The sequence below is a fragment of the Poecilia latipinna genome, unplaced genomic scaffold (genome assembly GCF_001443285.1).
Source record: "Poecilia latipinna isolate Pla-1442-1.1 unplaced genomic scaffold, P_latipinna-1.0 Scaffold729, whole genome shotgun sequence".
NCBI lineage: Eukaryota > Metazoa > Chordata > Actinopteri > Cyprinodontiformes > Poeciliidae > Poecilia > Poecilia latipinna.
Window position 1 is genome coordinate 127556 of NW_015113345.1, and position 22823 is coordinate 150378.

Consider the following 22823-nt stretch of genomic DNA (forward strand, 5'->3'; position numbering starts at 1 on the left):
TAACAACAAAAAAAACAAAAAAAGAGCAAAAAAAAAAAAAAGTGGGGGGGGGGGGGAAACTCTAGCAATTTGTCAGTGTCTCCCTTTTTTGTAAACTCAGCAACTCGGAGCAGGAATACATACAATTTTTTTTTTTTTGATAAGATAAACTTGTGGTAAGGGAAAACAGACAAGTGTGAATCAACAAGCAGCAGCTGACAAAGCTTGGCCAAAACGCAGGAAAATGGGGTAAACAGCTGGTGTAACCGTGAAGTCACACTTTTACGCTTTCTAAATGTAAAACACAGAAAGTGACTAATATATTTCTAACTATAGCGAGTCACCCGCCTGATTATTCTGATATCATGTGGTCATTACACTGAATATCTCATTATCACCTAAAATATAAAGTGCAATAAGCCAAAAGAGGAAGAGCTTTGTGAATGAAACTTAACTTGTACATACAAGGACATGGTTTCCCAATTCCTGCTTAGTCATGGATCATAAATTTTGGTTTCCAAAAACACCATAAAGAGAAAAAAAATAAAGTAGTAAGACACTAAAACTCCTTATAAACTATATCAGACCCGAGTGGTATAGCCCGAGGCAAGAGGGCACCAGGTGGACACACTGATACCTCTGCCTGCCTGGCTGCTCTAAAACCAAATCAACTGTGTGAAATCATCTGCTATAATCTCAGCTGTACTTTGCAGAAGTACACTGACCCCTTCAACTTCTTCAGATTTTGCCACGTTTTACCAACAAACTTCATCGTATTCATTTTTATCATGCTTATTCTTGTGAATTCTTCCAACAAGACAAAAGACACTGGTCGTGTAATATTTGTTTGGACCAATACGGGAATTAAAAGTGTGTCCTGCATTTCTTGTCCACCCCATTTCCTCTGATAATCCGAAATAAAATCCAGTTTGATCAATTCTCTTCAGATATGATTAAGTCGGATGAAACTAAAATGTAATTTTTCTGCCTACATGCATAATACAATGGATTCTGTTTCCCTAGTGTACAATATGGTAGTGGCTGCATCATGCTGTGTGCTCTTCAGCAACAACTGAATTAGGATAAAGCAGATTAGAACGGCTCTAAATCCAATTGATTTAGAACTTGAAAATATTGAACTTGAAAATATTTAGCAGAGCTGAATGAGGAAATGCATTTTAGTTTGAAATCAAGAAAGTTGGTTCCAAAGTACTTGAAAAAGAGGGGCTGGAACAAATACATAGAACACATTTTATACATGTAAATTCCTCTTCACTTCACAACTCTGCTGCACTTTATGTTCGTCTCTGATATAAAATCCCAACAAACAAAAAAGTTTGTTGCGTCATGAAAAAAAAAATAAAAATAAAACTGAAGACGGGCAAGATACTTTTGCGAAATGCCGCACACAAAATATGTCTTAGTCATGGGAGAAACATTCCCATTTTACTCCAAAACCCAGGCCGAGTCATATCAGGCACAAACCGCAACCACTGTTTGGCAAATGAAAATTATTTTGGATTTATGCTGCTTTTTTTTTTTTTTTTTCGTGCAGCTTAAACGTATTAGTTCCACTTGAGAGGCGGCTCGATTCCCCTCAGACTTGAGCCATAAAGAATCGGTGTCGTCAGACAGAGCAAGAGTCACACTGTCAGCATATCTGACACGGCTGACATAATCTCTTCTTTCGGTAGTTTTCCCACAATCAAAAAACTCTGCAGAAAAAAAAAAAAAAGCAGTCAACACCACAGAGCTGCATGATGAAACTCGGTGACAGAGTTCAGGAGACGGAGCAGAGTCAGACAAATCATTTAGGTTGGTTTGCAGTGCAATGGAGGGGCAAAATAAAATAAGCAGTGCTGCTCCTAAATATATGTGTGCTGTTGGTGAAGTCATTCTGACCGGGAACAGAAAGGGAAAAAAAAAAAAAAGAAAAAAGCACCAGTTGAAGGGAAATCTTCCCTCTCGAGTTCTCTCCTCCGACCTTCAGCTGAAACCGAGACGCAGGATTCATGTTCGTCTCTCATCTCGCATCACTTTCATAAGACACGATCATATGGGGAAAGTTATAATTGTGGTAGAAGTCCAGTAAAGGTGAAGTTGGGGAAAATAAACATTACTGAGGTGAGGCTACAACTTCAGAATTTAGTTGAAAGAAGGGAATCTGTCAGCGGGATCAAGGTAGTCATCTAAAGCTCGGTGAAGATCAGCTTTACATTAGCAGGAAGCAGCAGCAGCACGGTTCTTATTACCCAGTGAACAAACCACAATGATAGAAACAATTTCCCCTGTAAAATGAGAAAAATTCCTTTTTCCAGCCACAAGCCGAGGTAGCACAAAAGAGAGGAGAAGGAGCAAGTCGATGCCTTTAGCACATGTTGCTGTTTAGAGCAAACCAAAGCATTTTATTAGCACACCACATGAAGTAGTCATATATGCTAACTCAGGGGTCCCGCCCCTCCTCCACTCCTGAGCGACCCTGCTAAAGTCATTAGAGCGGGGATATTACTACGCCGGGGAATGGCTGCTGCAGCCATGACATCATCAGGGGCTGCTGTCAGTCCAGTGATGCCGGGCGGGCGCAGTGCCCGAGAGAGAGGACTCATCTGTTTGCACCGACAGTTAGAAACACAGATGTCTGAGTGAAGCGGCCAAGAGGTTAACTCTGGAGGAGACCCGTGGCTCGGGTCGAGGCTTCACAACACCGGCCTTTATGGAGAGGTGGCAACAAGCGGCCATTGTTGAATGAAGGCGGTCAGAGCTAATCGATAGACAGACGCAGAACAGTCCAGGACGATCCTGGAGGGAAACCAGTTGGACGTTACGTTCGACATCAGACCGGGTCAGACGTAGACCCGTCACGATAAACTGCCGGACGGTAAACTGTCCCCGATAAATGATAATATTGTAGTTTTGAGGCCATTTTCAAGTAATACTACGGTAATGGCACAATAATGCCAGAACGTGTTCTCAAAGATTCATAACCTTTAAATTCTAATGAATGTTTGACACTGGAACTGGAAGACATTTAAAATATCCACAATAAAACAGAACAACAGAACCAACAATTAAAATGAATTACGAAATCTTTGTAAACAAAACTGTCTTTAAAAAAAAAAAGAGGTTAGTTGAGACCAAAGCACCAAAATGTACACCAGCTTGGGTAGAAAGAGAGAGAGAAAACAGGAAAACAGCAAATCATGCAAATGGAAATAATTGAGATAATTTTATTTTATCAGGTCTAGTCAGATTTCACAAGCAGAACAGCTACAGAGCCACAAAGGAACAATTTAGAACAAAGCATATTTAGGCGTTGGAATGGCCCAGTCCAAACCCAGAGACTCTGAAGCTTTATTGCTCCCGAAGCTTTTTGAGACACTTCTATATCCCAGTTAGACATTTTAAATGGACCATTAGTGGGACGATCTACCGCCACCAACATTAAGAAAAGCCCATCATCACGTCCTCCTGATGAGATCTGATGACTTGTGATGCACATTTATCTCCAAACAGTACGTGAACAGGGCAGGGAGAGAGGACCATTGTCTGATAAGGGCTAAAAACATACAGCCATGTTGCTCTTTCCCACAAAGTAAAGGAAATCTGGAGCTATTACAGGGATAAAGCGGGGCGGGGTTCTGGAGGCTGAAGAGCATTTCCCCACTCTCAGCTCAGAGCTGAAATGTTGAGTCTACCGACTCGCGCGCAGAAATCATCCGCCGCTCCGCACGGCTGAACATAATGACAGAGATCGTCTTTGTGCTGCAGGGAAGCCAGACGGCTACATGGCTGCTCTTGCTTCAGGCAGGACGCGTGTCGATGAAGCCACTTCCAGGCTTTCTCCGAGGGAAATGCACCTCGCAGAAAAACTGTTGAACTACGACGCGTTAAAACTGTCTCACTGTAAAACGTCCAACCCTCTCACAGGAGTAATCAGCATGTGGAGCACGAGATCTAAGATGTTGTAATAGTGTACAGTGCGGTCTATAATTATCTTACTGCTGAGACTCAGCGACTGACTGACTGACTGACTTCTTGCTGCGGAGGGTTTGATTCAGAGGCTGCCGATAACCGTGGCTTTTGCCCAAACTCGTGGCGGGTCTGCGAGTGTTCTGCAGCGACGCTACATGATTTAAACGAGGGAAGTTTTTCGCCGCCTGCAGTTCTAATTAAACTCTTAAAAATGCGAGAGCAAAGTGCGAGGCGTGGCCGGAGTGAACGAGGAGCCTGAAATGAGCAGTTGAGAAAAAGAAAAATTGCCACGTTACATATGACAAATAAACACCCGGCGGGGAGGGGGGTGTTGTCTCTGCATGGGGAAGACACTGGAACTGTAAACTTATATTGTTAAGGTTTGTGTCTGGAAGGAAAAACAAAAAAAAGTCCTAGAATACAGGTTAATCATAGGTCTGGGAACAATGTGGTTTGACAACGACATCCTACTGGACAACAGAAGACCACATGAAGATCTGTTTCCGAGATTCAAAAGCAAAGGACGGGGGGAAAAAAAGCATCAACTCATTGGAGGCTTTTTTTTTTTTGTTGTCGTTTTGGGTTTTTTTTTTTTGCAAAGACGCTGTGTTGACACAGGGGTAAAGCACAACCCAAATATGGAGGCCTTCGCCCTCGATGCGGTCGTCACAGGTTCGAGTCCTGGCCTGATGACCCTTGTCACATGTCTTCCCTTTCTCTCTCTCATTATCCACCTTCCTGTTCAACCAATCTCAAATAAAGGCTACTAGAGCCAATTAAATCTTTAAAAAAAAAAAAAAGTAAAGAAAAAAGTTAAAGTGTTGTTGTTTTGTCAGTGAGTCAAGGGCAATTTATTAAAACGACCCAAAATGACAGATTTAAATGGTCTATTCTCGAGTGTTTCAGTATGACTGCTTACTGACTTTCCAGGCAGACAATGATGCTTGAAGACGATTGTCACGCGAGCCAGCTTTAACTCTTGTGACACAAACGCTTGAATAAATGACTTCAACCCACCTGTTTGAAGAGGAGTTGGGGGAAAAAAAAGACTGCTTTCCCCCCCCCACACACAAGATCAGAAAATAAATAAAAGCAATGAATTAAGCAGCCAAATACTATTTATAAAAATAAGCTTTTAACACCAAGACCGATATTAATTTTACTTTCATAATCTGAATAAGATGACTCAAGTTCAGAATAAAAGGAACTAACAGAAAAGGCAAAAAAAAAAAAAATCATGGCTGAACGTGGATGTTGCAGCTAAAAGCATCGGGGGTTTTATCCCCGAAAAAACTCCCACTGACCGTTTTAAGTTCAAATACAAAAGTTGCAAGTGCAATTCCCACAGAACATTTCAGACAAAAATGTCTAGCCGTAGCAGTTGCTAACCCAATTGCCCCATACAGATGAGGAAACACAAAGCCGTGAGATATCAAGCTTTCAAAACTCCCTTCTATAATGAGTAATAAAGATCAGACGAGTAAAAGCCCCGGACAGTGTCGTTTCTTTGGCCTAATGTGACTGTCTCAATCTGTCACCCTCACTGTGTTGAAAAGTGATAGAAGTGGCTTCTGAGTATGTGTGTGATAATTATAAGAAAGCACTCAGAGGAGGCAGCAGCAGCAGCCTGATGTGGAGTGAAGGAGGAAAAAGGGGAGGGGAGAAACTCCTCGGGTGTGGGAGTTTTGGGGGAATTCAGAAAATGTTGCTCTCAGATGCTTTGCCTGCCTTCAGCGAGAAAACTAAACCAAACAAAGGCCTTGATGTTCTCCATCAAGGATTTCCAGAAATCCCCCCCCCCCCCCTCTGCTCGCAGTGTTGAGAATGTCCCTCAGCCTGCTCCCAGCGGGCTGCAGTTGCCGTTTCAGCTACAAGGCTCCGTTTTCTGACTTTTTTTTGGGGGGGGGAGACAAAAGAACCGCAGGAGAGGAAAAGGAGGGGAAGGTGGGGGCAGCAGGCAAAAAGTGAGGGGCGGGACAGCACAAGTCTGTTCATTTAATGATGGGCCATAAAGACGCTGATGCGTAAACACAAACACACTTTAAGCTAGTTAAGAAATCCGCAATGATTAACTTCTAAAGGATGCACCACTCACACACTGCGAGCGAGGAGTGGCTCAGCAGATGTAGTCAAAATAATAACTAGGGAAGACCGTACGATATAGAAAAATAAATAGCCCGTGTTCATTCTGACTTACCAAAACAATGGCAAACTTCTCCTCCAGCTCGGTGGGGTCAGGCATGGGTACCTTCAGAGGCATGATGTGATGCTTCATCTCCGACTGGCCGTCAACACTCTCCACGTTACCCATTTTACCCTCCTGTCAACGTGAAACGTCCAAACTTCTCAGCTTTCTTCTTCTTTTTATCTCTCCGTTGGTGATAATCCACAGTGAGGCTAAATATTTCCCCCAAATTCTCCAGCTTTCTTTACGGCTTTCTCCACATAATCCACTTCTTTCGCGAGTAAAACTCGACTCACAACGCGGTAGTTTCCTATCACTGTCCCAATAAGTGCCATTTACCGTTAATCAAGCTAGCGATAAAAAACAACAAAAAACAATTCAAAACTTCCCACAAAAACGCAGCTTTCTTTTCCAAAGTGAAATATCAGATTCAACCGGCCAATCCATCACTCCAAAAAAGCAACTCCTTCCTCAAAGCGGTAGATAAAGTGTCCTTTACTGGCCGACAGTAAGTTTTTCAAGCTGCTCAACTTTTCTTGGCTACGCTGCGTTTCCATTCATTATTGTTGTGTGATCCTGATTAAGCTGTTCGCGTCGCATCCACTCAGAGGGCTGGGTTTCTTGTTTTCCCCGCCCCCGCAGAGACTACTCTTGCTCCCATTGGCTGGAGAGGCGTCAGTCATTCAATCGTTTTCACATCTGTAGGCACTTGACGCCCAGCCGTTGAAAGTGCAGCTGGATGTAGAAGTTAAAGGTCTACCAGCACTTCGCTGCCATCTTGTGGCCAAGCAGGAGTATGGCACGAAAACAAACCAAATATATTTTTATTTAATTTCCTCATTACTTCGACAATTTTTCGGTTTGTGAAAATGCAAGAAAACGGTACATGGTTTTCAAAAATATTTTATAATGTATCAGTTCACTTTGATAACCTTAAATAGTGTACCTAATTGTTTTAATCACCTAAAAGAAAATAAACATTCCCCACTGTGTGTAATTTAATTTTAGGACAAATGCAAACAATTTGTTCCCTATTAACAGTTTTATAAAGCATATTAATGTGTTCTGAGTTGGAAAAAAAAGAACTGAAGGGCTTTGATTCATGAGTGCAAACTTTAATCAACAAATTTAGCAAATGCACAACGATATGTTCCAAGTATGCTAGCTGGAGCACAGCTGCACAGTTCAGAGATAGTACAATAATTTTCTTTCCTGCTCCACAAATTACCTCTTTGTGTCATTTATAAACAGTGGTGAACATTAGCATGGTCTTTATTTGCGCAGCTTGAAAAATTCTAGTTTCACTGAAAGCATCGATACACCAAACACTTACACACAAAGAAGCATTGGTTGCTGTAACACCACCACTCTGTAAAGGTTGGTCTTTCTAAAAGCACAGTGATTTAGACTCAGCTTACAGCATTGCACCTTTGTTTTAGGAGAGAACGTAAAGGTTTGTAATACTCTGCTTTAGAAAAGTCACATATAGGACATATAAAACTTCATGTTAAACACATAAACACAGACAAATTGTGCACAGTTTTGTAATACTTAAGGCAATAATATAAACATACATAAACAAAGTAATATTTGGAATAACTTTAAGACTGAAAAATATAACATTTAAGGAACATTCTCCGTTGTGTTGAAAATTGTAAATCAACGACACAGTTTTGCCACAGCTTAAGGCATTTGAAAAAAATAAAAAAATAAACGCAAAGAGCATGGGTGCATGTCCTAAAGCACATATACCACAGGTTTGTCATGCAACACGGTTGCATCTTTGTCAAATATCCAACAGGTGAAATTATCTGCTCATGCAGAAAAGATTCTGTAAATTCAATGGCTTGAGAGTAATGAGCTCTGTGTCATTTTTCTTCCAATAAATACTGATGGTTTGTGTTTCCGTGACACAAATGTTTTCTTTTTTGTTGCAGTGACGGTGTAATATTTCATTTAAGCTGAATTACAAATGCACAAATCACAGAGCACAGAAGCAACACAAGGCTTATGTTAAATTGTACCAGAAACTGGATTCTTCTAGGTGCTTTCTGCTACTAGATCATACCTGAAAAAAAGAAAAAGGAAAATGCAAGTTTATATTCCCAGAAGCAACACAAGTGATTTTATGCAACATTTGTTAACTTAAATAATACATTATTAGTTATATGAATACATTTGTTATTATGTTTAAATTACTAGTAAAACATCTGTCTTTTTTTTACCATTGTGTGACACCAGCCTTGAGATCAATTTGGTCCAAATCCACCTGTAACTGAGGGGAGGGGAAAAAGCAAAAATAATCATGTTGGTAAAAGTAAAAAGAACTTATACCAAACTGCAGTTCTGAATGCGAGCTGATCAAAAGTACCTTGCCAATGAGCTCCTTCTCTCGGCTCATGAAGGAGCCACTGTGCTTCACAGATAAATCCAGTCTTTTCTGCATTGACTCCTCCAGAGTAAAATCAAAGTCAAACCTGCAAGAGTGACAGCGATAGAATGCAAATGTCACTTCTAGCTGTACCACCATTATTTTTTTTTTCTTTTTGCCATTTGTCTCACCTCTCATTGAACTCTGGGTTGAGGTCCCTCTTCTTTGTGGTGGTTCGTCTCTTGGTTGTGGCCTTCTTGTCAGGCAGCAGGACAAAAGAAACGTACGGGTCGGCACCGTCCTTGGAGCAGGCTGCCAGGGCTCTGCGGATGTACAGAGATCCCATTCTTTTCTGCAACTAGCTCTTCCAAAGGAGAAATCTGATAAAAAAGTTAATAAAATGGTATAAAACCTGCAGGAGTGAACAATGATGAAAAGCCTGTTTTCGTCTGCAGAGTAGCCGATGGTGAGCTTCACTTGGCCGGCTGAGTTTCCGTTATCCGCGACGCTGTGGACAAAAAGACACAAATCCATCATTTCTGCTAAGCATTTTTTAAGAAAGCAAACATGCTGTGCATGTTACACAGTCCTGTGTCTAAGTTATGAAAAACACCGTCTTCAAGCCAGGTTTGGGACAAATATGAAGAGAAAAACTATGTTTGACGTACATGGCAAATCCACTTCTGTGCTTCAGGTCAAGATGGGAAGGATCCCATCTGGGCATGAATTGCTCTACACCTCCTTCTCCAGCTGCTCCAGGTGTGCCACGACAGACTGCTAATTGGGTGTCCAATATCTGCAAAATAATCATAAGGAAAAAAAATCAAGCTTCAAGTTTTGTTCAATTGAGTTTATTTAAAAAGACACTAACTGTCAGACAATGTCACCCAAATGCACTTTACAATAAAAAAACAGGTCCAATTTTTATCCAATCCTATGGAGTACAATTCAGCCTAAACCCAATCAGATTGAGATCCATCCACATATACATTCCACTTTATTTAAAATGTGAAGATTTTATAGTTAGCTACACATAAAAAGAATTGTGCACTAGGGGAATTTCTAAGAAAAGGAAAACAAATTTAGTATCTATACTTAATGGCAGGGATTCTGCGATGGGTCCTAATAAATCTACAAACTACACCATGTTGCCAAAAGTATCCACTCATCTCCCTCCACACACATACATCCGATACACTGAGAGACATCCCACTCTTAATCAATAAACAAAATGTTCGGAGGGGTCAAGATCAGTTGAGTTCTTCCACACCAAGCTCACTGATCTTTAATGAGCTGACTGTGTGCACTGTTGCACATTCATGTTGGAGCAGGAACCGGGACGTCCCACAACTATTCCACAGCTGCCTGTTTCTATGCTGAGACGCTCTAATTGATTTCACCTGATACAATGCAGTCAAGCAAGTGGTGTTCTTCTGACAACTGGATTCAATCAGTGAGACTACGTCGCCACTGCCCTATGTCCTTTGACAGCGTCCTTTACATCATCACTTCTGTTGCTTTGTGTTGCACTTGGTGATACAAGTCTTGCTTCTAGCTACCAGGCCATGGAAACCCATTCCATGAAGCTCTACAGAGTTTTTCAACCCTGGTCCTCAAGACACACTGTCCTTAGGCATTTCCCTGCTTCAGCACACATGATGTAAATTGACGGCTGATTGACAGGGTTTTGCTGAATTGCAATCATCTGAATAGGGTCTGTTGAAGCAGAGGAACATCTAACATGCAGGTTGGTGTGGTTTGAGGACCAGGGTTGGGAAAAACTGCTACAGACGCCGTTTTTGAGCCAATCTGAAGGCCGCATGACGCTTGGAGGTCTGTAGCTACTGACTCAGTATCTTCTGACTCCACTCTTTTTACATAGACTACCACTTCATGACTGAGCTGCTTTCCAATTGCTTCCCTTCCTTGCAACGCCACAAACTAAGTGGAATGCTTAGTTGATATTTGAGAGCTATCTGTTCCTTGACAAATACGTATAGCAGCAGTCAACATAAATGCTGGAATTTATCCACCTGTGTCCCCTGAAGTGACTGAAATATTTGATTTCAGGTATTTGCAGGGATGACTCAATGCCTTTGACAGTAAGCTATATTTATAAAGGACATTAGTTGTAAGACATTAGCTATAAGCGGGAAAATAGATAATCAGGCTCCAACGCATAGCTCTGTAATCACATTCATTACGTTGGGGGTATTTACAGGAAGACTGTTATTAGACAAATAATACACTGCTGGTGCTACGTCAAGAAGGGGCTAACCATGACACAGATAGCGAACACAAGAAGCATTTACCGTGGTACTCAAACAACTGCAACTGAGTGTAAACTGTGAATAAAAACAAAATTCAAAGTCATTTGCAACAGATTTCCACCAGTGTGGCTCCAGTGTTGTGCTGAACCTAGTTCTACTTTCAAAAGTCACAGTTTGACATGAACTATAAAAACAAATCTGTGCCCAGCATCAAGAGTTCTTTAAGTGTGCAGTAATCTTCACAAAACAATTCTCCATATTTTAGCTGCATTGTCACGTAAGCATCTGTGAGGCCAATTAATATTGATTACGTGACAACAATTAATTCTTCGGATAGGGCCAATATTCTTAGTGCAATTTTGAAATAGAACAGAGTTATCCTTTCGGGTATAACAGTGGAAAGTAAAAGGGAAGAGGAAGCGCAAGAGTTCCTCAAGCTCTAAAAGGTTTATAGCAAATGGTGTTCAGTTGTGGTTTCCCACGTACAAACCACTGCTAACCCTGCTTAGTTTCTCTGAGCAGAAAAGCGCAGGCTTTGGCTGTTCTCCAAATTCTTCAATAATTAAATCAATCCACACAAATCGCTATCGTATAACTAGCAACCTGTTTAGTTCCTAATAGGTTGCACAGGTTGCTTTTAAGATCAGAGCAGCTAAGAAAGACGTTTCTGTGGTACCTTGAGAGTGACTCTCAGCAGTATCTGACTCTCTGGCAGTGCTCCATCCAGACTGAACCATTGGTCCAGCACCAAGCCTGACTCTGACAGCACCTCCCTCAGAAGGACAGTCAGGGACCCAAGAGTCTGGCCCCAGCTGTGAGAAAGCTATGAAAAAAAACAAGTGAAAAGACATCAAACTTTGAATATGTCTTTGTGAAACATCAGATCAGAAGCAAATATGGCCATCATGACCCATTAGCATTTTCTCTCACCTTCACTGTGAGCGTTTCATCTCTCGGGTCACGAACCAAAAAGTGAAACGCCTCATCCCATCGAGGAGATGTGGATCTCTCGCAGACCTGTGAGAAGAACCAAAGGAAACATTTACAGCTGTCCGTTGTGTTTGCTCTACACAGTTAGCTCAAACTAAATGTAACTACCTTGGTTTTGTATGAAACATTCTTAAGTGTGACCTCTACTCCAGCCTTTGGCTCCTTTCCATTCTTCTTCAACTGAAACCGCACAAAACGTTTTTAAAGGGTTAAAAGTAACCTGCAGCTGACTTTCTGAGTTTTATGCAATGCATCAACACTTTAACGAAGAACAAACCCCCCTGGGGCTACGATCTCACCGGCAGGCCATGGGCACGCTCCACGTACACAAACAACACAGCCGCAGATGGCACAACCTTGTTTTGGTATGACTGTTGGGACTGATACTGCAATGCCTGCAAAGAAAGGAAAAGGATGTCACTGTTAGTGGCTAAAGTTTGCTGCATACTGACTGTGAACAGAGGGACGTTGAGAATGAAAATCGATGTAAAGTACCCTAAAATAGAAGTTCACTATCTTCCCTTTATTTATATCCTGTACATCTTTTGAAACTACCACACCATAAACTGAGCTCCTTCCTGTGGGTTAAATGTTTTTGTTTTTTCTTTGCAGTGGAAACCAAAATCCTCTTTGGTTCGTGGTTGTTATAGAGCTGGTGCAATGATAACCAAAATGTAGTGCCTTTGTGCAGTGCGGTATTCACCCCCTGGGGCGTCTTACACTTTTTATTGGCTTTACAAATCAATCATAAATAACAAATTGTGGCTTTTTTTCTTTGGACAAATAAAATTGCAACAAAAATATTTAATGTCAAAGTGAAAACCACTTAAAAGAATAAGTGACTGCATATGTCAGTATTTCATAGATGTTCCTTTAGAGAAAGGTTTGTGTGGATAGATCTCAATCAGGCTGCAACATCTAGACACTGCAGTATTATGTCGTAAGACACTGGACATCATGAGAAAAAGAGATATTAAGTACATATCTTACCTGCTCCAGTCTCGGTAGCTCAGTCACTCTGGACAGCCACTCCATCACCAGGTGAACTCGACCTGATTTTACATCATTAAGAGTGTACCACTAGAAAAACAATCGAACAAAGTCAATGTGGTATGATCAGAAGTGCGTTGCAAAGTATTAATGCCACCCCATTTTTTTTTTTTTTTGTGTCTCATAAGGTTTCTGGGAGATATTATGTGACGGACCAACGCAGAACGGTGCATAATTGTAAAGAGGAAAGGAGAAGGATACACAGCAGTGCTCATCTAAAAACTGCATGGTGAGTGTTTGTTAAGATCAATTTTTAAGTCTTTCAACAGATTGTAGATTTAGGTCTTAATTTTGACTGGACCACTCGAACATTTAAATATGCTTTTATCTATTCCATTTCATTGTAGCTTTGCTTGAATGTTTCTACAGAAATAACCGCTGAAGATAGCCACCAGCCTCGCTGCATTGATCAGCGAGTATAGACAATGGATGGCTGGAGAAAAAACCATTCATGCTATTCCCTCTAATTCCCAATCGTACGCAACTTTGTGTCTGTCCTCAGACACAAAGTTGCAGATGGGGTTTGCTAACTAGGCCAGAAAGTTACATTTTTGTCTCATTTGACTTGTGAAAGAGTCACTACTTAGCACTCCTTTATCCTCCAGAAAAACCGTGGGCCTTCTGGCTGCTTCTTAGATTAATGCTCTGCTTTTCAAGGCCTGTCATTTTAGGTGGATAGACACGTAGGTTTACAGTCTTGCCATATTTTTTTCCTATTTCAGATGATACACTGAAAAGAGCTGTGTCAGATTTTCAAAGCTTTTTTTTAAGCCAAACATTTTATGTATACATTTTTTTGTAAAACTTGTTAAAAACCATGTGTGTGTGTGTGTGTGTGTGTGTGTGTTTTCTTTCACTTTATAATTGTGGGCTACCTTGTGTTGGTCTATCACTTAAAGTAAAATACATAAAATATACTGAAGCTTGTGACTGCCACAAAACAAAATGTTAAAAAGTTCAATACACTATAATTTTTTTTATGTAAACTGTAGATATAGATGACAACATGGGTTAAATCTATCAGATTAATTTCACACACCGTGTCAATGAACTGGGCGCTTATGATGTCTCTTAGGTTAAGCTTGAACCTGCAAGCACAGCATCCAATCAAAAGTTTGCTCTCCATTTCCATACATTTAGTTAAAACTCATAAATAAAAGCGACAGTTTACCGTCCAAGGAAGTCATCCTGATCAATGTCCTTATCAAACAGCTCAAACTGGACCTCTTGACCTGGAAGCTGGGTCAAAATCACCTAAGCACACAAAAATGACACTTAGAGCGTTACGATTTTATTAAATCAACAAAATAACTGATTGTTCTAGCAAAATGTTCTAAAAAAGAAAAAAAAAAAAAAAAACCTCATAAAGTTCATTCCAGACAGGATTGAGATTCTCTTTGATGGTGTGGCTGCGGAAAGTTATACCAGCGACACGGATCTTGACGTAGGGGTCACTCTTTCCTTTCACCATGCCCCCCATGAAGTTGTCCTTGGCTATCAGGTTTTGGGCCTCCACCAGATGGATTCGTAACACTCCCTGAATGCATCAGAGCAACAACATTTCTCTCTTACACCAGGTCTGCGAGAGCACTACACTTACCCCATCTTGAGAAAACGGTTTATGTTTACCTCGGTTCCAAACTCTGGGTCAGGGGTGGTGTTCTGTGGTCGCGATGGCTGAGGCTTAGTTAACCCGCCGGGCCCTGCAGAGTTCTGGTTCGATGTGACGTCTCCCTGACCCAGTCCGGATCCCGAGCCTGAAGGGGGTGGAGACGGAGTTGTGGGAGAGGCGTCATCACTCAGCCACAAAATCTATCAGGGAACAGAGGGAGGCTTGGTTGAGCAAAAAAAAAAAAAAGCCAAGGCTGAAGTGGGTTTGTTAGTGCATATTCAATTAAATGAAGTCTCTGTTTTGTTTTGTTTTTCTACTTAATCTACGACATAATCATGTATTTCTGTCCAAATTGGATTTCATTTCTGCCAATAAAAGATGGTTAATTTGATATTTTCAACCAAGTTGGTTTTGGTCTTCCTGTTACATTTGCCTTTTATTTTGTGCACAGGCAAAACAACGGGAGAAATACGAACCCTCAGAACAATTTTGGCGTAGAGGCGGCTGGCTGAATTCGAATTTTCCAGTTGGAACCACTGGTCCAAGGTGAGCTCATTGCTTTCCAGGAGGCGGTTCAGAGGAATTGTCAAGCTGCCCAAGGACGACGCGCGGTCATCGTCCTTCACCTGAAACATATTACCAGAGGACGATTTATCAGAGTTTAAAGGATGAGAGTGCAGTTAGTGGATCAGAGGAAGCAAGAAATGCACTGCATATATGTAAAAAGGACTTACCTGGATGTCAATATCTTGTTTGCGAGGATCCTGAATGAAGAAAGTGAAAGCATCCTCCCAAACAGGGCTGTTAGTCCCGTAGCAGGTCTGCAGTGGTGTGAAGCGGACATCCATTAAGCTCAAAAATTGGTCCAGTGTACTAACAATGGTTACAAAGCATCACAAAAGTATCCTTCTCACACATTTTTCACATTTTGTCGCGTTACCACCACAAACTTAGGATTTGATTTAGATAGTGCAGAATTGTAAAACATATAGAAAATGCTTTTAAAATCAAAGAATTAAAAAAAAAAATGGTGGTGTGCTTCTGTATTCAGCCCCATTGAATTAATCATTTAAGGAAACACTGGTTGATCAAGAGGTCTGGGTTTTGACTGGGCCATTCTAAAACATGACATTACTTTAATTCACTCCATTCTAGAGCCGGACGCTGAACATCCACCTCGGCATCGAGTCTTTTGAAGCTTTTAACGGGTTTTCTTCCAGGATTTCCCCATATTTAAGTTTCCTGTCCATGTGGAAAAACATCCCCACAGCATGATGCTGCCATGACCACTTTGTTTTACCACTGGTGCAAACTCCTCAAGTCTATGTGACGTTTGAAGACTGAACAGGATTTTCCTTCCACTTCACAACTGTGCAATACTTTCCGTTGGTCTTTCATTCAAATTCACATATAAAACATAATGAAATAAGTTGTAATGTGACAAAATGTGTGAAAGATAAATTGATATAAAACCATTTTAAAAGATACTGTACTTTTAAAGGTTTACCTTGCTTTCTTTAGTTGTGTCCTGAACAGAAATCTGCACCATTGGGCTTGGATCCTTGTTACCTTTCCTCATCTGCAACATTTTAAGCAAATCGGATTCAGAGATTCAAAGTTTCGGCTCACGGCATGAAGCAGTGACAGCGATGGCTCACAGGCAGCTCGTACGCCTGGTCAAGATAGATGGTGAGGATGGCCGCAGATGGGGGATCAGCTGTCTTTGCTGTCAAGTTCTGGTTCTTCTGAATAACCTGATAAAAAAAAAAATATATATAAATATTACGGTATTTTTTTAAACTCAGTTTCTATATATAAAAAAGAAACAGTGCAGTGTGGCTTCACCTCGCTCAGTCTGTCAGCAGAGGACAGCAGAGAGAGCCACTCCAGCCGCAGGTGAACGCTGCCAGAACCGACGTCCCTCAGATTGAACCACTGCAGGAAAGAGTCAGAAGGCTCATTAAACACACATTTCTCTCAGGAGGCTGATTCGGGCGCTTTCTACGTCCTGCAAAAAGCCCGCAGGTGGTGAGATCACAAGGAGGCACATGGTGTCTCCAGTGTCACATGATGACGGGATTACTGCAGTCTGACTCAGATATTTCTTTTCAGAGCAAGACAAAGCTAATAACTGTATTCTGAGACGCTGCTTCGTTTCTAAAAGCGCAAATACTTACGTCATCCACGATTCTGGCCTTTTTCACAATATCCAGATCAATCTTGGCCCTAGAAGAAAGATGCAAGCAAAACTAATATAAACAGAAAATCAATACATCTTTAAAATATAAAAAAAAGAGTTTAAAAAAAATAAAGTATAAGCTCCTATTTTTTAAGAGAAGCCTGGTCTGAAATAGCGAAAAGCAGTTGGGGAAGTGACATGAGGAGCACACCGAAACAGAGTGAGGATGATTGAGAATGAGTAAGCTACCTCCCCAGGAAGTCATCCTGGTCTGGGTCTTTGTCAAACACTTCCACTTCCAACTCCTGACCAGGTACTTCATGGACAATAACCTGACGTGCACGCACACACACACACACACACACACACACACATTCGCACACACCGAAGGACAAACACCAAACCAATAAAGACATAAATATAGATAAAGCAGCAAATGGCATAAAACACAAGCAATGCAAACAGAATCACAATGGTAAAGAACACTTCACTGGTGCGCCTAAACAGCTGAATAATTCAGGATGTAGATTTCAGAACGCGTCCCTGAGCACAAGCAGCGTCTTATCTCAAAAACAGCCGCTTCCTGTTGCCAAAGAAAGACGATTAAAATCTTCACAGCGTTGTTTGCGGCAACAGGAGCGCACCGACTATAAGAGACTTAAGTTAAATCCTTGACAAAGCAGAGACATCAACAAGGTGTGAGCTACCACACACCTTGTTTGTATGCCAGGGCTGTTGGCACACAAACAAGGAGGAGGTGCTGCTGGGCTCATAATACCAAAGAAAACCCGCAGATCTTCTGTCATGGATTTTTCTGTTTTTTGTTTTTTTCTAAGGTGAGCTTTGGTCGCATTTGCTTTACCTCATACATTTCCCTCCACTGCGGGTTCAGGTTGCTGTCCACGTGGTGTGAGGTGAAGATCTGGGTTCCCACGCGCAGCACGGCGTACGGGTCCGACTTCCCGTCAATCAGCCCCTTGATGACCGTGTCCTTGGCCGTGAGGTCCTCGGCTTCCAGCAGGTGGATACGAACAACTCCCTAATGGGAACATGTGCACACGGAAAGAAAATGACACAAATATAGCTACTGTGGTTTCAGATATCTGGAGAAACCCACTATGTAAGAGACTTACCCTTGGCAGAGGGGAGCGAAGCTGCGCCACATGCAGGTCAGCCACTAGGGGGATAGTGAGGCGGTTGGGGAGAACCAGGTGGGAAGCTATTGCGTCCATGATCATCGTGTCCGACATGGCACTGCAAATGAATAATATTGGGCAATATTACCAATACTATCCAAATGAATATTTGAATAATACATGTATTTATGATATATGCATTTTGCTGGTTAGTTTTCTTATATTTTAGGTACATTTTTATATTTGGCTGTTCAAACTGACATATTATGTTACATATTTATGTACACAGTGTAAAAGCAGACACTAAATGACTTTATGAGCCCATTAGCTAACCTGTTCCTGTACACGTAAGCTCTTTTGTTAGTCTCCGATTTTCTACCGGACGCATAGAAAGCAAATTCATTTCTGACTTTTCTGTTTGTTGGAGTAAATGTCCAACTCAGATGGATAAAGACAGAGAAAGCAAAGAACAAGTCGTAAAAACTCACTTGAGCCCGGGGATATCCAACAGATTTGTAAGTCCAGTCCAGTTGATGTCCAGCTTCTAGCAGGCGAACGAGAACAGTAGTTTTAAGAAATGTCTTACTCAGATATGAAAGTGGGGGCAAACGGTGAAAACACTCACAGGCCTGCGAATAAAGAACATCGTAACAGCTCCGACCAGAGGCACGTCTCCGATCAGGGGCTCCAGGATCACACGCAGCTTTCCGTGGAGCTACAGAAGAAAAAATTGACTTAAATCTAATGATAACTTTCAATTTGTGCAAAAAAAAAAAGAAAAAAAGAAAAAAAAGACTTCCCACTGTACCTGCACTCCCTTCACACCGGCTTTGCAGAAATACTTCTTAATTTCGACATTTATTTCCACATCACCGGCGTAGCTATAAAGAGGAGACAAATGTAAAGATAAATATTTAACTAAGGGGAAGCAGCTTGCAGGTGTTACGACAGAGCTGTTATCTTTGTGGTGAATACACAGATCTGCTGTTACAAACAAACAGACTTCTTCTTGGTATTTTAATTCAAGGAGGCTTTTAGTCTCGAACCAGAAAAGCTGGAGCCGTGCTTAAAAGGACAGATTAAGGAATGTTGTGCTGGGTTACCTGAGGTACAAATCCAACATAACTTGTCTTTTATCGTTCTCTGTGTGAGCCTTTACACCAACCAGCTTCAGAGCCTGTGAAACACAAAGACAGCCTTCAATTAAAGCAAACTGAAAACCTTCTATAGAGCACACTAGCAGAAAAAAAATCCTTTCTTCTAATACATTCATGGAACCTTAGATAACTTCATTTGCTGTGGGTTGTTTGGTTTTTATGCTGTGATCATAAAATAAACCCTTAGGCGACAGACAGTTCTGATGCCCTACCCATATAAGTACTTTAAATGAATGCACTTACAACATAGTTAGCGACTCATTCATGGCAGTGTAAAAAAAAGACTTTTTTAAAAAGTTCCTATAAAACTTGACTGTAAAAACATGGAATAAGCTTGCAAGCTACATTATTAGAATATCTCATGCTACACAATCTAAGCAAACTAATAAAAAGCTCCCATGCAATCTGTCCCATGAACACACCTTCTCTCCCAGGTTGACCTTAGTGAAGTTGAGAGTCTGCAGATGGATGCTGGAAGCCCGGATGGCAGGAGCGATGGTTCCTACCAGCAGCTTCTCCAGATACTGGCCAACAAAGGGCCAGGCCTGCTGCAGGATCTGCACAACAACAGAGCATACGGCCGTTCGTCACGCCGCCAGCACTCATCCAAGCGATGCAAAAAGAATATTCCAAATCATTATCAAACATGCCTTATCTGCATCAATTTTGGGGATTAATGTATGCTAAAATTCCATGTGTACGCTGTGCATGCGTTAAATCCTCGCTGTGGGACATCACACTAATTATCTATAAGCTGTCAACTCCAATAGATGTGGCAGCATGTCTACAAGTGCAAATGATCTCTTGGCTGACACATCAGGAAGACTGGAGTGGTTAAGCAGGCTGGCTGAAAAATGAGTCCCATCATCTGTCTGTCCTACAAGCAGGTCGTCTGTCGCAGACTTCATTACAATTTCCCCTCAAGATCACCGCTCTCCGTTATCAGTATTCATACTCACGCTCGCCCTGTGCTGATGCGAAGTGACTGCACTGACAGAGACAAAGAAGTTGCAATATGATCTGAAACGCTTTCCTCTTAATTACATGAGCGGATAATCCTCGCCGGACACCGGGCATGCACCAGCAGACCGCTTAAGAGTCCACTTGTGCATACTTTACCTTATTAATAAATGCAAGCCCTTAATGCTGTTGTTGTGGGAAGTTACTCGAGTGAATCGGGGTTGCCTCCAACGCCAGATGGAGCGGAGCAGCCCAAAGTCACACAGATAGCTCTGTGTTTAAACAGAGGGAAAGTACACAGCTACCTACAGGCGAAACGGACGAAGGAGAGAGGGAGCATACCTTATTCAGCCACTCCACTTTCTCCACATCTGGAAAACTGACCTGTAGATGAAAAGCAATAGAAACTGAGTAAAATACTGGGAGTTACATACATTTAGTTATGCTACAGACAAAGATTTCAATGTACTTTAGAGTGATTTTATCTGATGATGACATCATCCAAAGGCTTCACAATCTGAAAGTGCGGCATGGATTTATATTCACCAACGCCGCCTTGGTCAATACTTTAGAGCTTTACGGATGTCTTTGGGAGAATCCCCCAAGGTTAGTCCATTTACAAAATGAACTGTTGAAAATTCATCAAGGCAAAGCACTGGATGCAGAGCATCTGCAAACCACAAACACCCACTTAGACCAACATGATTTAGGCCTGGACTTTAACTAGAGCATCGTAAAACACAAATGTCTTTGATCTATGCAATTTCATTGTAGCTGGTGATATTTTTAGGGTCGTAGTCTAGCTGGAAGACGAACCTCCAGCCAACCATCAAGTATTTTTGCAGACTCTAACAGATTTTCTTCCAGTGTTGTCCAGCTTTTGGCTTCGCCTATCAACTCTGATCAATTTCCATGCAGTAGAAAAGCCTACCCACAGCATGGTGCTGCCACCACCATGTCTCACTGCGGGGGGAGTCAGGTGTGCAGGATGATGTACAGTATTACTTGTAAAAAAAATAAAATAAAATTATTTTCTTCAAAATATGTACTCTCTTTTGTGAAGTGAAATATGAAATATATTACAGTTTGAGAGTGGACCCTGCCTCTCGTTCATTGACTGCTGAGATAAAAGGCAGCTGTTTATCTGACTGATTTTAACGTTAGGAGTGAATTACGCAGTTATTCAACTGATGAATAAATTTCCCTTTACGTACATTTACTTTAAATAGACATATCTGCAGTAGAAAAATGGTTTTAAACATGTTAAACTAAGCTGAGAGCTTCTCAGGAAACCAACTAACCACATATATCTTCTATCTTCTTATAAGATCTATGCTGACAGCATCCTAACAAACACCAGCACACACACACAAACACACACGCACACACTGTTTATTCTACAATCTTGCCAGATATGGAGGTCCTGATCACTGCCTAGCTCATACAGTTTTTGGAGCATAAAATGATCACAAGCTGGTTCACAGAGAGAGAAAATATATATGTATAAAAAAAAAACTCTACAGAAAATCTGCCTCTGAATATCTAAACTATGGGGAAATGACGTGTGTAAAAGTGTGGTTTTTATATATGTGATCGTGGCGAATGTAATTAAAGGCATAAAACCGTAATAAACGATGAAGGTCAGATCGAGCTGCACATTAACTTCCCATGCGGAGCTGAAAGCTGCAGAGGAGGATTCCCCCTTACCCAGGGAGGCAGATCCCTCCTGGCTCTGAGCAGCTTCTGAGTGGTGAACTCCATCTCGTTCTCCAGGAGGAACATAGACGACTTGAGCCTCATCTCCTTCTCCTGCCGACCGTGCTTGTATCTCATGTAGACCATCAGCCCGAGCAGCACCAGGCTTATGCTGAAGCCGTAATATCCGGCCAGGTAAACCGGGAGGAGAGCAGCCAGGCATTTCCCGTACGACCACAGCACACTGACTGCTCCCTCACCGGGGGGGCGGCTCGGTGAGGTCGGGGCTGCTGGTGCCGTGCCACCGCTCATGTCCGGGTCTCCGTCTGCGGTGTGCATGTTGTTGAGATCCGGATGGCTTCACCGTCAGCTCTCTAGGTCTGGCCTCTTCTTCCTACCTTCCCTGCAGAGAGGCGAGTCCCGGCGCAGAGCGACGCAGTTTAATCACAGGAACCATAGAGACAAAAAAAAAGGAAAAAGAAAAAGAAAAAAAGAAAAAAATGTTTCTATTCGCCTCGGTTCCGCAGGGCACTGTCGTGAACCGCTCCGCGTCTGATCCGTTTGAGCTGCTCTGGAGGAGCAGAAGAAGCGGAGACCGAGACCCGAGAGGGCGGGCTCAGCTTCAAGCCCTGCATCAGATCAAGCACGAACTCAGACCCTGGTATTAACTTGTAGCGTCATGTGCTGCTGGCGGGCGGAGCGTACACGCAGAAATGCAAAAAAAAAAAAAGGTATGTTGCATCTGGAGATGAACGTGATCATTTAACCACCGAAAACAGGACTACTTCCAACTCCATCCAGCAAATAAAGCAGCTCGACCCGTTGTCTTTTAACTCTGCCTGTCAATCACAGGATAAATCCTCCCGTGTGCGCAGGCGCTCATGTCCACTGCAGCAACTTTACAGCAGCACCAACAGGTTCATGTGTGGATACAAAAATGAATCTCGGATTAATTCATGATAGATGTAATTCGGTTATTTCTGGTGGTTTTTAATGATCACGGCAGCTGATCAAATCCCAACATCCACTTGACCAGAAATGTAGAATATGTCATAAGACCAAAGGGACCTATACAATCAATGGGAAACCCGCTAACAGTCACTGACCAACTCATATGAAGCATATTAATAGAAAGTTGAGTGGAAGGAAAAAATAGGCTAGAGGGAAGGGCACGAGAAAAGGGGAAGAAGCGTGTTACCCGTGATAAATCCTTACTGAAATTAAAGTAAATTGTAAATAATGAATCTGGAGAAAGAGTAAAAAGAGA

The 22823-nt window shown here is 41.8% G+C and overlaps 2 protein-coding genes across 7 annotated transcripts in view; both read right to left on the bottom strand.

Annotated features, from left to right (window-relative positions):
• Positions 1-6710, bottom strand: part of fmnl3 (formin-like 3) — a 43567-nt gene extending 36857 nt beyond the window's left edge. For all 6 annotated transcript variants that reach the window (XR_001426558.1, XM_015045465.1, XM_015045463.1 and 3 more), the window contains exon 1: positions 6149-6710. Coding sequence is in view for 5 of the 6 variants with exons in the window: in XM_015045465.1 (XP_014900951.1) it covers positions 6149-6262 (114 nt within the window). In the remaining variant the exon portion in view is untranslated. The remainder of the gene's footprint in view (positions 1-6148) is intronic.
• A 525-nt stretch (positions 6711-7235) lies between these two features.
• Positions 7236-22591, bottom strand: esyt1a (extended synaptotagmin-like protein 1a). Its single transcript, XM_015045467.1, has 31 exons — positions 21569-22591; positions 20204-20245; positions 19324-19458; positions 18848-18921; positions 18553-18625; positions 18370-18459; positions 18233-18288; positions 17742-17862; positions 17471-17647; positions 16858-16940; positions 16607-16655; positions 16275-16364; positions 16088-16183; positions 15937-16008; positions 15164-15250; positions 14906-15055; positions 14447-14629; positions 14178-14354; positions 13989-14071; positions 13857-13905; positions 12758-12847; positions 12067-12162; positions 11876-11947; positions 11708-11794; positions 11454-11600; positions 9176-9303; positions 8920-9015; positions 8699-8830; positions 8508-8613; positions 8362-8411; positions 7236-8204 (listed from the first exon to the last, which is right to left on the bottom strand). Exons 1-31 carry the CDS (start codon positions 21893-21895, stop codon positions 8177-8179), a joined length of 3246 nt encoding a protein of 1081 aa, XP_014900953.1. The 5' UTR covers positions 21896-22591; the 3' UTR covers positions 7236-8176.
• Between the last annotated feature and the right edge of the window lie 232 nt (positions 22592-22823).